Source organism: Hypanus sabinus, chromosome 3 (assembly GCF_030144855.1).
Source record: "Hypanus sabinus isolate sHypSab1 chromosome 3, sHypSab1.hap1, whole genome shotgun sequence".
Taxonomy (NCBI): Eukaryota; Metazoa; Chordata; class Chondrichthyes; order Myliobatiformes; family Dasyatidae; genus Hypanus; species Hypanus sabinus.
This window is the reverse complement of record NC_082708.1, coordinates 155,825,440-155,840,076: the sequence shown is the minus strand read 5'-3', so window position 1 is coordinate 155,840,076 and position 14,637 is coordinate 155,825,440. Positions and strand designations below refer to the sequence as shown.

The following is a 14,637-nucleotide window of genomic DNA, read 5'->3' as shown; positions in this document are numbered from 1 at the left end:
TTGCCTGACCTGCCGAGTTCCTCCAGTATTTTGTGAGTATTACCTGAAGTCTATACAAATAACGTCCTTTGCCCTCTGCTCTGTACCCTGCCTATTAATGCTACACTGCCTGGTACCCTCACTCAGACATATATACAATTTGATCCATATATACATCCACTATTAATATAAAACAATTATATACAAAAGAATTAAGTGTAATTTGCCTGCCACCTTAGTTGAAAAATTTGCTTCACAATGACAATACACCCTGGCCTTTCTCAATTTCCTCTTGTTTTGATGACATAGATATGGCTGCATTCAATTCTCACACACAGGGACACTGAGGACCAAAAACCAATAATATGAAATGGAACCCAGTGTCAGTGTGAACTTTTGTCAACTTCATCAGCAGTGTATTGTAAACTCCTTTCAAATCATCTGCAAGCTAGGCATTTCAATGTCCCCCATCACCTTAAAACTAATCTGTTGTTCACTACTGTTGTGATCTAATAACATCTTGCTACACATTAAGTTTTTGTGTAAAGTCAACAGAATTGCAAATCAATTCAGTACTAACCCGTAGTTCACTTTGAAGAATAAGATTGTACGTAATAGGAAATCACATGAAACTGCAAAAACCGATTTCACAAATAGTTATTAAAATAACCATCTCAGTATTTCAGACTATTTCTGACTAGGAATGCAACCCAATCAACTATGTTTGAAATAGTTCAAATCTATCTCTTAAAAGTAAGTGACGCTTACAATAACTTTTGGACGAAGATTAACTTACCTCTTTATCTAAATCTGGAAACTTATTGTGAAGCTTTCTCAGTAGAGAGTCTTTTCTTTCATAATCTTCTATGGAGTCTTGTGACGCGAGCTAAGTTAAATGGAAAGACATTACACATATTGTCCCATAAGTATCAAAACTGGACATGTTAATATAATCAATAATGGTTCTGAGACACACAAAACTATCTATATTCTTACTTTATTCCTGCATAGCAACATCTCCAATGTTTAAAGATTCATGTAAACACTCAAGTGCAACATTACTCTTTATCCCAAAAAGCAATCACAACTTTTCTCTCTCTCTCTAGTTGCCTTAATTCTGTGCATGGGAATGAGTATTAGGAGACGATCAAAATTTTAAACTGCTACAGAAGAACAGCAATAAGAACCAACTAAATTTCAGAAGGGAACAGTTCCTAGTAGTGTGATATACTTAAACTCATAGAATTCTGCAAATTTAAATACAAATAAGAACCAAACTTTGAATTAAGCAAGCAAAACCCCTTATTTTCATGAGATAATTGAAATAATTTTTGCTTGTAAGTTTATTCATGTAAGAGAATTATCAATTCTGCATACAGACACTCAAGCTGCTTATTTATTATTTAAACACAGTAGATCTAGCCTAAAGGAATGTGGTCATTTCAGGAGAGAAGAGAGGAATTTTTGTATAACCAGGAGCCCTAAGATTAAGAACATCTCAGCTTTTAGAACAGCTGATACCAGTGGTGTAATCCAAAGAAACTAATGATGTAGATAAACTGAAGTATGTTAGCAAAAATGAAGCATCAATTCAATTTCTTGTCACATGATATTTTGGGGACTATTGACAGTATATGTATATATACTGTGTGTCAGCTATGATTTCAACATTTAAGAAAATTGGTAAACGTTCTTCTTTTCAATAACTATGACATTGTAAAGCCATGTCCTTTACCACACTCTTAATGCCTGACCTAACTGGACTTGGATCTCATTAGTATTCCCAGCAATGGTAATTGGTCAAATGGTAAATAGCAGGAATTCTTATAATTTTGCACTTTGGGGACAAAAAACTGAGCCACGGTCAGGGTCATGTAGTGCTATTACTGGAGGAATACTATGATATAAACTCTTATCTTCTCCCTCCCTCTTGATAACTCCTAGACCATAGATATTGAAGTGTTGTCATTAGATTGCTGTGAAACTGTTAGGAACTGGTTTTGCAGCTGCTTACTAAGCTCATTCCTTAGGAAGATAAACAAAGGCAGGTGAAAGAATTCTTTCTTCGCTGAGTAAGGAAAAAAAATAATGTTTTGCAGATTAGGGCTTCTTTCTAAAGCAAAACACACAAATAAAACTAAGCCAGTGTAAAAAACTCGGAATATTGACTATGAAAAAATTGCCCAGCAGGGCATAAATGCCAGAAACATCTTAAAAATTGCCACAGTAATTTTAAAAATATATCACAACTTTTACAAGTACAATATTTTGATTTCTCCTGAGACTAATTAAGACAATTAAAATATCCAAACAGATGTTGGGGGAGGGGGTAAGAATCACATTTTTAACGGCAAAATGTACCTTCAAATCTTCCCAAATTAAGACTCACAAATTATTTTAAACAGTGTTCTATGTGTTTAAGTTAATATTTATTTTACCATTATTATAACAATGAGAAAATAGAGCACACCATTATTAATAGACAAAACTTGCACATTCCCTGGTACCATCACATCTAAAAATATAGAAATTAGTAAATTGTCAGTAGTGACATGCTGTTTCTTCACAGGATCCAAAGCTGCTCCTTTTTTGTGTGAGCAATGAAGTATTTCAGTGTCCAAACCCTGAAAACCTAATGCTCTACTGAATGAAAAGTAATTGGTTTTTAAAAGTTATGATTATCCTTGAGCAATTTTTAAATGCGTGGAGAATTATTCACTCGAAAATGATTTAAAAAAAAGTTGATTATTTCAACTATTTAATTCTTACAGTTTCTTCCCAATCTTTATTGTGTTTTCTTCAAACCGACTTTTTTTAAAAGTCCTCGTTTTCCTCATGTTTTCTTTTTAAGTCAAGCTCTTTACTTCCTGACTTAGTGAAAATTCTTTAATCTGATTGGCTGATCAATCAATGACAACCCAATGCTGTTATCTGCCACAGATTCAGTATAAAGCACCCAGTCTTCAGGTCAAATTGAGATAAGAAGCCTGTATCTGTTCAATCCAAGGGCAACATTTTCTCAGTAAAGTAGCATGTATTATCTCTTTACCACTGACCACATTGGCAACAAAATCCATTGCCTCATATCCTCCAGGTGGAATGAGTAACTTATATGGGATTATTTGTTGATTTAAAAAACAATGCATGGAAAACAGGGTCAGACTGCAAACAGGCTTGACAAAATGAATTTATTCATAATCTTAAACACAACAATAAATCAATGTCTTCAGATAACTTTAAAATAAAGGGTACTCGTCAATATTGCAATAACAAAGCAGGGATGGTATTTGAATCTGAGACACCATTTCCCAAACAACAATAATACACACAAAATGCTGGAAGAACTCAGCAAATCAGACTGCATCTATGGAAATAAGTAAACAGTAGATGTTTCAAGCTGAGACCCTTCATCGGGAATGGAAAGGAAGGGGAAAGACATCAGAATAAAAAGGTAGTGGGGGGGAGCAGAAGGAGGACAAATTAGCAGGTGATAGGTGAAGCATGGGGGGGTGGGGGGAGAAGAGGGAGGCAAAGGACCAATTAGATCTCTCTATACTGTAACATTCATACATTCATTTCAATTTAGTCAAAACAGAGCTGGTTAAATCAGAAACTTCCAAAGATTACATTCCAAATGCTGAAGCAGCCCAAATAAATAACACAAAACCATCTGGCAATCTGGCATGGAAGAGAGAGTGCAGAAATTAACTCTTTGGTAGTTCCTTATTAACTTTGTTATCCATAGTCTCCCAGCCAAATGCAATAGATTCATAAAGTTATTTAATCTTTTATATTACCAGCAAAAACTCCTGTTGATGCCATGGCTTTATAATGGCATTTAAAGCAAACAACAACTGTAGTGTTTAGTTAGTTATTCAGAATCCGCACAAATCTGTATATAGCCAGAGCTTAAGAAAACTTCCACACCAGCAGTAAATTAGGAATTCCAGACGAGATGTTGGCTACAACAATTTTCCAAATACCTGATATCTCCTGCATAATGAACATGGAGGCACTCCATCTTTAGCACTGGCAATAAGATTTATCTTAATTAATTTTATAATCCTCATTTAAGTATTTTGCTGAACATTAGCAAATGTAAATAAAACTTAGGAAAGAATTCAGGTAGTTCTAATTGAAAACCTACTCGATTAGGTTTCTTCTTTTTTGTGGTGATGGAAATGGGGAGATCATCACTTTCATCAGAGCTGTTATTCTGGAATGCTTCCAGTTTCCTTTTCCGAGGAATGGCTGAAAAGATAAAGACAAGCTTTCAAATTGTCTGCTCCTTCTACAGCCTTGTTCATTATCTGTCCATAGATTATCATGTACTTTTTGCTAATGGGTGAATGCAAAACCAAGAAGAAGTAATAATTTTTAGATATATTTTGAAGGACCCATTTTATAGCTCATTTCTTATCAGTACACAAGACATAGTGGTGAGCAGCATCTTCGATTTGCAGTTTTTAAAAGGACCACTCCCATTATGGACATTCTCTTCTCCAGGGCTCCTATTGGGCAGAAAATCCAAAAGCCTGAAAGATCACACCACCTAGCTCAAGGAGAGCTTCCACCCCAATGTAATAAACCAATGAACAGACAGCTTGTACAACATAATGGACTCTTGATCTCACAACTTACCTTCGACGTGACCTTGCATGCCTGCATAACTGTAACACTATATACTGCTTTCTGTAACTATTTTGTGCTCAATGTCCTGATGCGATTAAATAATCCATATGGATTGCTTGCAGAACAACATTTTTCACTGCACCTTGGTTCATGTGGCAATAATAAACCAATTTAATTTACCAACTATAAAGTTACTAAGTTTAATAAAACTGGTATGGAGACACCAATCCTCAAAAACAAAAAGTGGTGGATACAGCCCAGCCAACCACACAAAAGGCCTTCACTACCACCGAGCACATCTATAAGAAGTGCTGACATAAGAAAGCAACGTTCTTGTCAAGGACCCTCACCATCCAGGCCATGCTCTCTTCTCACAGTTGCCACTAAGTACAGCAGCTTTAGGTCCCACTCCACCAGTCTAAGGAACAGTTATTACCCACAACCACTGGGCTCCTGAACCACTGTGGATAACTTCACTCACCACAATATTGAACTAAACAGTAAACACAAGCCATCGATTCACTTTCAAGGACTCTATCACTCAAGTTCTCAGTATTATTTGTTTGTTTACTTTTGTGTATTCACACAGTTTGTCTTCTTTTGCATATTGGCTGAATGTCACAGTGTGCAGCTTTACATTGATTCTATTGTATTTTTTTGTTCCACTGTAAATGTCTGCAAGAAAATGAATCCCAGAGCAGTACATGTTTACATATACATACTTCAATAATAACTTTAGTTTTAACTAGTTCAACATTTTTAATTTCGATCAACTATGCAGGTCTATACATTCTTTTAATGCAAAGTGACCATTACAGTACTGAGCAATTGTCTTTACAAAGATTATAAAAATACCATCTAGGTTTTGTGCAGGATCAGCAACTTGGGTTTCATTTAGTATCTAATATTTGTGAGGAAATAGGAGGACAGAAGCAAGATGCAGAATGAAGACAAATTGTCCCTACATTATACTTGTTATCAGTTACAAAATATATATTAAGACAACAGTTTACAATGGCCAGATCATTTCAGGAAAGTTTCAACAAAATTTTGACATCATGCATACTACGGGAATGAAAAGGAGTGTAAACACGAAAACATAACAAAATGTTAAAATTTTACCAACAGGATGGTACTTTATCATGGTAAAAGTTCAGACTTTTATTCAATGAACAGTAAAACTGCAGACAATTAAGAGCAAAATGTATATGTCCTATAGGTGAGCAAAGATGGGATTTTTTTTGAGAGTCCCATTTGTGATACACTTTCATATTTCAAGTGCCATATTTCATTGGTGCAGATGGAAGTCTTCTTCACGAAATGAAGGGAAAAATAGGTTTTACCTTTCCCCGAACAAAAAAAAATCTGCAGATGCTGGCAATCAAAGAAATACACACAAAATGCTGGAGGAGCTTGGCAGGCTTTACACAGACATTGCCTGACCTCCTGTGTTCCTCCAGCATTTTGTGTGTATTACTTTTATCTCTCTCTTTTATGCAAACATGTGTATATACTATAGTGTTTGTACATTCTATTTTATTTTAACATATGGCTATAGTAAAAAGTTCATCAGGATAAGTTTAAAAATTTATCAGTTTAGACTTGGAAGTTAACTAGTATGTTAATTGAAGGAAGAATACAGCACCTTGTAAACCTATTCAGCCTCCAATCCTTTGTTCACAAAAATGAGTATTACAACCAATGATTTTCATCAATTTAATTGCGAATTTTCATTTGTGAATCACATGCTCCTTTTTCACAGTAGAGGCCAAAAACAGAGAAAATTATAAAGAATGAAATACTAAAAAATCAAAAACTGAAATGTCAGCAGTTCAAAAGTATTCACCCCTCTTTGCTCAGTACTTAGTTGCACCACCTCTGGCAGTTACTACAGATAGCAGTCTCTTTGGATAAATCTCTATTAGCTTTACACATGATGGATCAAGATTTGCCTGTTCCATTCAAAATTCCCCAAGCTGTGCCAGGTTAGTTAGGGAGAGGTGGTGGACAGCAATCTTGAGGTCTTGCCAGAGATCAGAATCAGAATCAGGTTTAATTTCACCAGATCACCAGTTAACAATATATGCAATAAAATTTGTTAACTTAACAATGCATGATAAATATAGAAAAATACATAAAAACTATATATATTTATTTTTCCCCACATTTTCACGCAGGACTACACTAAGCTCAGATGTATGTTCAGTACCTTTGAGATGGCCATGCACCCTTTCCCAGATTTGTACTTCCCTATTGTCCTTTCCCCAACTTGTCCTGAATGCTTTTTTTGTCTTCATTTTGATTTGGTCTGTTGAAAATTTACCGTATTGTTCGACCTTACAGACTGAGGGGTATTTATTGTTACAAATTCATTGAAACGGGTCATGCTGTAATTTTCTACATCAATAAATCAGGTGAGCTGGTAAAATAATACAGTATATTGCATCTGTGGAAAGTTAGTGTGGAAATTACAAAGGAGATTAATATGTTTTCAGCCTCACAAATTTGGTTATAATTTTTAGTAAATTATTGCCAGACTTTGAAATTTTTCATTTGATTTGACATGATACACGATGTTTTGTAGATTAGCTCAAAAATCCTACTTCAATACATTTTAATTTAGAAAATGAGACAATAAAATGTGACAATAGTTGTGGGGACTGAATACTTTTTCAAGGCTCTGTATCTTATATACGGTCAAGTTGATGAGAAGTTACAAAATAATGGTTGCAATTTATATCGGCTGCTTACTTATGAAGTATTCAAATTCCTGTCCTTTAAAATCTCAATCTCTTTAGCATTCATTCAATTACAGTTAGTCATCAACAAGCAGCTTGTTTTTCGATCTTGTATTGATCAGGAAGCTCTAAACTCAATCTATTACTTAGTCAGTGTAATGGAATAAGATATTTTTTGTTATCAGAGTTGACCTACGACTGAGCAATTGCCCACACTGTGAACATTTTTAAACTTTGCAGTCTCAGAAAGTAAAGATTTCATCACTTCTTAAGTTTAATGAAAAAAGTGACAATAATCAACCATAATCTATACAACAGAAAAATCCCAGATAGATCACAGCAATATCAACCAAGAACACAGCCACATAAGGAAATAAAAATTGTAGAAGGTGAGCAATTGCTCAAGTACATCCTGTTCTCAAAGGACAGGGCAAATCCAATATTACTACAACCCAATCAATTTGCACTGTATCATCTGAAAATCATTGAAGATGAAATCCGCATCACTATCCAGCAATTCTTACTAAAAAAAAATAAGCTGCATTAGCAGTACCCTGTATGGGTTTGCCAGCAAAACCTAGCTCCAGAGTTTTCAAAGCCTTTGTCTGAACAAAGGATAAATTGGTGAGGTGAGAGTCATTGCCTTGACATCAAGCTAATTTTTGTATGTGGCATCACGAAGCCCTGATTAAATTAATTTGAATAGGCATCAAAGGTTGAACATTCCAGTGACTGGAGCCATGCCATGCACAAAATAAAAATATGGTTGTTGAAATTCAATCATCCTAAACTCAGGATGTCAATTATCTTCTTTGCATTGTAAGGTCAGAATTGTGGATATTGCTGATTGCCCAAATTGGCTACAGGTGCCTGTGTTGTAACTGTCCTGCAACCGTTTGGAAAGAATAACTATAACCTTGGATGTAACTGATGCTCTCAACCCTTTCTTAATATCATATAGGGCAAATCAAATAAGCTGAATTAATGTTGTGATCAAATATAATCAAAGGCTGACTTGAACTAAACCTGACATTCAACTGCCCTGCATCTTCCACTCCTAGCAGAGCACTTTTTTTTGTTCTTCATTCCAAGACATAGTCAGTACAGTTCAGCACAGCAACGTTACAAGCTGGACTAGCTTAATTCTTTTGATGACATAAATATGATCAGTCAGGCACTGCTGGGTCTCATCAGATCAAGTTAGTTATCAAGACTCCAAACTGAAGGCTGCATTCTACGGTAGTGGTGAGTTCACTTGCCAAACCATCAGGTTCAGGAACAGGTATAACCTACAATCATCAGGCTCCTGAACTAGCATGGATAACTTCACTACTATTCTGAGCTGATTCTATAACCTATAAACTCACTTTCAAGAACTCTTTACAACTCATGCTCTCAATTTTGTTTGGATAGTCTGTTTTCTTTTGCACATTGGTTGTTTAACAGCTTTTGTGGGCTTATATATAGTTTCGCATAAATTTCTATTGTATTTTTTTTCCTGTAATTGCCTGCAAGAAAATGAATCTCAAGGCAGAATATGGTAGTATATATATTGTTTGATAAATTTTAGTTTGAACTTTGCCATGGTTGGATAGAGATTATCTGAACAGTCACCATAATTCCTGTATTCTTAAAGTGCCTTAATTGCATAATGAAGTCTCCATTCTGAAACTTTGGGTCATCTTAAGCCAATGGAACAGAATTTTAGAAGTGAAGTACAAGATGCATAACTTTTACAATTGACCTATTTAGGCCACGTGGCAAGAGGACAAACTATTCTTATTCCTATTGTGCAAACTATTTAAAATGTGTCCCTCACACATATGGGGAGAAAGAAAAGCTGACTTTAATACAGACTGGTAGTACATCTAATAAACAGAAAAGTACTCTAATGCCAAACTCTAGGCCTTATCCACACATTTGACCCATGTAATCCACTATTGAAATTGCATAACAAGATTTCTACCTAAATCCATTACATCAGTTTTAGAGCACACAGATAAGCTTTCTCTGCAATAAACTACTTTAAATTCCTCAGTGGTTTAATACATTCAAAAGTTTATCTTTAAGTCTAAACAATTTACTGAAATACGATCAGCAAAAAATGTTCACAGCACACATAAAGGATGTTCTTTCCATATTAGTAAAGGAACCAAGAATTATTTGGAAAATCCAGGTCATGCAAGGTAGACTAAAAAAAAACTTGCATTTCAAATAGAAATTTTTGCTTAGCAGGGGAAAAGACAGGTGGATGGAGCTGAGTTCACGGCCAGATCAGCCATGATCTTATTGAATGTCGGAGCACGCTTAATGGGCCAGATGGCCTACTCCTATTTCTTATGCTGTTACCCACAACAAAACAGAACCTTTTATATTTCATGAGGAGTTCAATTTAGTAGCTAAAGGGTTGACAAGTTTACTGATTCCAGCTTTTAATTGCTGTCCTAATTATATTATGGTGTATCTTAGCACAACAATAGAAATAGCTGCTTTCCCCCAAACCAACCAAAAGAAAACAGAAGCAATAATGAGGACTTTACTCGATCAACTCCTTAATAAAAGCTTTCGGAGTACGCTTAATACAATTGTTTCCTGTTAATTCAAAAGGAAGTCATTTAAAAAAATATGGAATAAGGCTCATAACCTCTTAGTGCGAAGGCATACTACACAGTATTTCCCTCTCTGCTACTACAACTAAGTTTAACGGAGAATGACTGCCAGTACATTCATATAAAATGTAATGAAACACAAATGAACACACCAAGTTAAACTTGCCTATTTTTTCCAGTTATAGTCCTTGTCAATACATACATCTACAATAGCAAACTAGCTCTTTAAGTGAGCGCTACAGATGTAAGTTTACATTTGTACTAGCTAAAGCAGCTGTCATTTGGCACATGCTTTTTGAAAGTGTTTGTAAAAGTGGACATGCACAGCAATGCATGAACATGCTTAATGCAGATCACTATACATACAACAGGTCAATATTCTGTACTTTTAAATTTAACATATTACAAATTATAAAGCCACATTAAAGTTTTTTTGGCAAGATGTTAGTTACTATTTGCTGTAATTTTGTTAAGAGATCAAATTCATTACCTTTACTCTCTGAATGAGACAAAGGAGGACAATTGTTTCAAAATATATTGCACAATGTTCAATATTTGACGAAGTTAACCAAAAGAAATTCTTTCAACTTTTAAGATCTTCAGACAATTGAGTTATAAAAGGCATTAATCACATAGCACTAATTTAATTTCCACAGCATGAAAGCAGGTTGTTCTTTTGAAGTATGAGAAATGAACTATTTTAATTTGAAAGTCTTCTCATGAATGCAAATATAATCGAAATAACAAATTAGAACACCCTTAACCTTTCATGGTTTCTACATCAACAAGACTAATTTTGTACAGAATGTCAAAAAAAGAACCCAGTGCAGAACAGGAAGTCAGATGCACCAAACTTTAATGTCTGTCCAAAGTACTTTGAGTTATGCCAAGCACACAATCAGTAGCTGCATATTGAATTCCTAGCTACGAGTCAGCTCAATTTAGTCCATATTTTATGGAATAGATTCAAACCAAATCACCTTTTTTTGTACATTTTAATAACACATTCTATTTTAATATATAAGAAAGTGGCCTTACCTTCTTTAAATAAGATTAATCCTGAAGCGATAGCTCCATCTAATGTACTTGTTGATTCAATTACCTTAGTGAGGTGGAAAATAAGAGGGGGTGTTAAAATCCATCTTGCTGAAAACAGTGTATTCATTGTAATTTAATTCTAATTAATTTTAAACAGATTTAATTTTGAGACCTTCTCTTAATCCCAATGTTTATGCAGCAAGGAATATAACCATTCATACTTTGAAGGACCTAAAATTGATAATAGATCCATACTGAGTGATATCACTTATGTAGGGCTAAGTCAACTTCTGGATTCCTCCTTCTGGTCTAAACCTACTAGAATTGATTACATAATCAAAATTAAACAAACCCAGGACTTAAAAATTAATCTTAGTACTGTGTAAAGACTGTAATGTAATTTAAAAGTAATTCTTGCTCAAATATCTTTCAGGGAAAGAAATTTGCTATTCTTTTCCACTCTGGTTACTTCAACACCCAAACAATATGATTGACTTTACTACTTCCTCAGTTCAGAGAGGATTAAGATGCATAACAACTATAAGGATTTCCAGTGATGCCCAAATCCAATGAACAAATAAACAGAAGAATACAATATTCAGAAGATTAGTGTTTTGGGTGTGGTATTCTTCACAGTTGAGCTAATGTTGACACTTAACCAGAAATGCTCATGCTCTTAATATCGATCACGTCGGGTAACTCCCTTAACTGTCTACAGAACCATGTCTGAATGAGTTAATCATACCAAAAGGAAAATGGCAAACAAAATGAGAAAATTGAAACTCTAAATTAATAAAGTAAAAATTATATTATTTTACATTGCTTTCCCATCATTATTCATTTTGCACCATTTTGCGATTTATAGTAATTTTATGTCTTTGCTCCGTACTGCTACTTTCATGTCACAAGGCAGCTAATAATCCTGATTCTAATTCTCAATTAAAATGTTTAATGACTATACCAACCATAATTTGTCACTGCTTCTTTGTGCAATAAGACAAGCTTTAGATTAATTAGAGCTTGTGTTTATATATCCATGATAAACAAACCCTATTTCCATGCATTTTTTATCAAGTAAATCATGAAGGCATCACCAGTTTTAAGGAATAAACCTTGATGGGTAGAAGGTTACACTAGCTGCAGTATCACAGTTCCCTCCAACTCAGACTCCTGGTGCTGCCCTAAACCAGTCTCCCAGCTCCCAACTTAATTCTTCCTGCAGTAAGGAATAAAAATATTAGGCAATATCTTCCTGCCTTACTGAAGAGTAGCACATCAGCATAGAGAACTGGACTACTGCCAGTTGATCTGCGGAATTGTATCTCAGCCAGAAGGAGCAATTCAAAATAGAATAGATTTTTTTTGTCCAAAAGGCTCATAATCCATTGGCCGTGGAGGCAAGAGTTTTACTACATGTGGTTCCTTAGTGAACAATAATCAGCAGAGAGGAAGTGGAGATGGCAGAAAATCTAAGGTCTAGTCGGCAAAGCAAGGAATTGGGATATGACAGATTTGGTTCAAATCCCTAACTTGGTATGATCAGCTGCCTTCTCTCCTGCCATGCTTTCCAAGAGCAGTCCCTCCATGTAACTTCTCAGCACTCAGAGGCAAAATGTTTTAATTTTGCACCACTCACAAATATCTTCCTTGCATTTTTATTTGAAAGTCCAAATCTATTTTGACAAGGTTCCACACGGCAGGGTTATTCAGAAAGTCAGAAGGCATGGGATCCAGAGAAGTTTGGCCAGGTAGATTCAGAATTGGCTTGCTTGCAGAAAGCAGAGGGTCATGGTGGAGGGAGCACATTTGGATTGGAGGGTTGTGGCTAGTGGTGTCCCACAAGGATCAGGTCTGGGACCTCTACTTTTCGTGATTTTTATTAACGACCTGGATGTGGGGGTAGAAGGGTGGGTTGTCAAGTTTGCAGACGGCACAAAGGTTAATGGTGTTGTGGATAGTGCAGAGGATTGTCGAAGATTGCAGAGAGACATTGATAGGATGCAGAAGTGGGCTGAGAAATGGCAGATGGAGTTCAACCCGGAGAAGTGTGAGGTGGTACACTTTGGAAGGCCAAACTCCAAGGCAGAGTACAAAGTAAATGGCAGGATACTTGGTAGTGTGGAGGAGCAGAGGGATCTGGGGGGTACATGTGCACAGATCCCTGAAAGTTGCCTCATGGGCACATAGGGTAGTGAAGAAAGATTATGGGGAGTTAGCTTTCATAAGTCGAGGGATAGAGTTTAAGGGTTGTGAGGTAGTGATGCAGCTCTATAAAACTCTGGTAGGGCCACACTTGGAGTACTGTGTCCAGTTCTGGTTGCCTCACGAAGAATGTGGAAGCATTGGAAAGGGTACAGAGGAGATTAACGAAGATGCTGCTTGGTTTAGAGAGTATGCATTATGATCAGAGATTAAAGAAGCTAGGGCTTTACTCTTTGGACAGAAGAAGGATGAGAGGAGACATGATAGAAGTATACAAGATATTAAGAGGAACAGATAGACTGGACAGCCAGCGCCTATTCCCCAGGACACCACTGCTCAATACAAGAGGACACGGCTTTAAGGTAAGGGGTGGAAAGTTCAATGGGGATATTAGAGGAAAGTTTTTACTCAGAGTGTTGGTGCGTGGAATGTACTGCCTTGAGTCAGAGGTGGAGGCAGATACACTAGTGAAATTTACGAGACTACTAGACGGGTATATGGAGGAATTTAAGGTGGGGAGTCATATGGGAAGCTGGGTTTAAGGGTTGGCACAACATTGTGGGCCGAAGGGCCTATACTGTGCTCTACTATTCTATGGTCTATGTTAAGTTGTTAGTATTTGGAAAACTACGATTTTCTATTGCCAAGTATCAGCCTTGTTGCAAAATTTAAAATATGTACCTGCTTTCACGTGCCTCAAACTTGCACTTATTTTCTTTTTGCAGAAATGTTAACTTTACCATTAACATCTTAATATACTGATTGCTTGCAAAGATCTATCACTTCATACTCCTCTATAATGACTACACCTACCATACCTCTCATTTATCAACTAATGCTCTCCCCACACTTTCCAAGTGCCAATTTGCTAAGACTTTCCCCCCATTCTTTAGACCATTAATTCATAGCATTGCTTGCTAGTTACAACTATTCATTACAAAAATATAGTGGCACTACTATGAAAAATGCTTTTCTGGGTCGCCTTGGGGGATAGTTAATATTCAGTTATGGGGCTGCAATCATGTACTCACCCAAATGTGTCACTGTATCCTCAAATTATCAGAACCAGTTGGAATCTCACAAGCTGATCATGGCTCTTAATATCTCAGTAACTCAGTTTTAAACCCTGCTCTTCTCTCCACAGACTAAAGAAATATTTTTATTGCTACAGAAAATCACCTCCTGTACTTGTGTTGAGTAATCCATAGTTAAAGTTCAACCCTTTAGCAATTCTAAAATAGTGACAGTCCAGGTTTCCTCATATTATGCTGCACCACAAAGCTTGAAATTAAAAATTTAAAAAAAATTTAAAAAAAGGTGCTATTTCCATGCATTTGACTATCAATCTGTGAAAATTACTTTCTCTCCATACAAGCACATGTAAGACAGTAACCTCTCAGACTGGCCACTCTACATATTATAAAGGAAGCTGGACTATG

The 14,637-nt window shown here is 35.9% G+C and overlaps 1 protein-coding gene across 4 annotated transcripts in view; it reads right to left on the bottom strand.

The window, feature by feature from the left end:
* Positions 1-14,637, bottom strand: part of LOC132391793 (SWI/SNF-related matrix-associated actin-dependent regulator of chromatin subfamily A containing DEAD/H box 1-like) — a 63,402-nt gene that overhangs the window by 35,324 nt on the left and 13,441 nt on the right. For all 4 annotated transcript variants that reach the window (XM_059965416.1, XM_059965417.1, XM_059965418.1 and 1 more), the window contains exons 4-6: positions 10,997-11,060; positions 4,127-4,230; positions 776-865 (exon numbers count right to left, since the gene is read on the bottom strand). In XM_059965416.1, the coding sequence (XP_059821399.1) occupies positions 776-865; positions 4,127-4,230; positions 10,997-11,060 (258 nt within the window). The remainder of the gene's footprint in view (positions 1-775; positions 866-4,126; positions 4,231-10,996; positions 11,061-14,637) is intronic.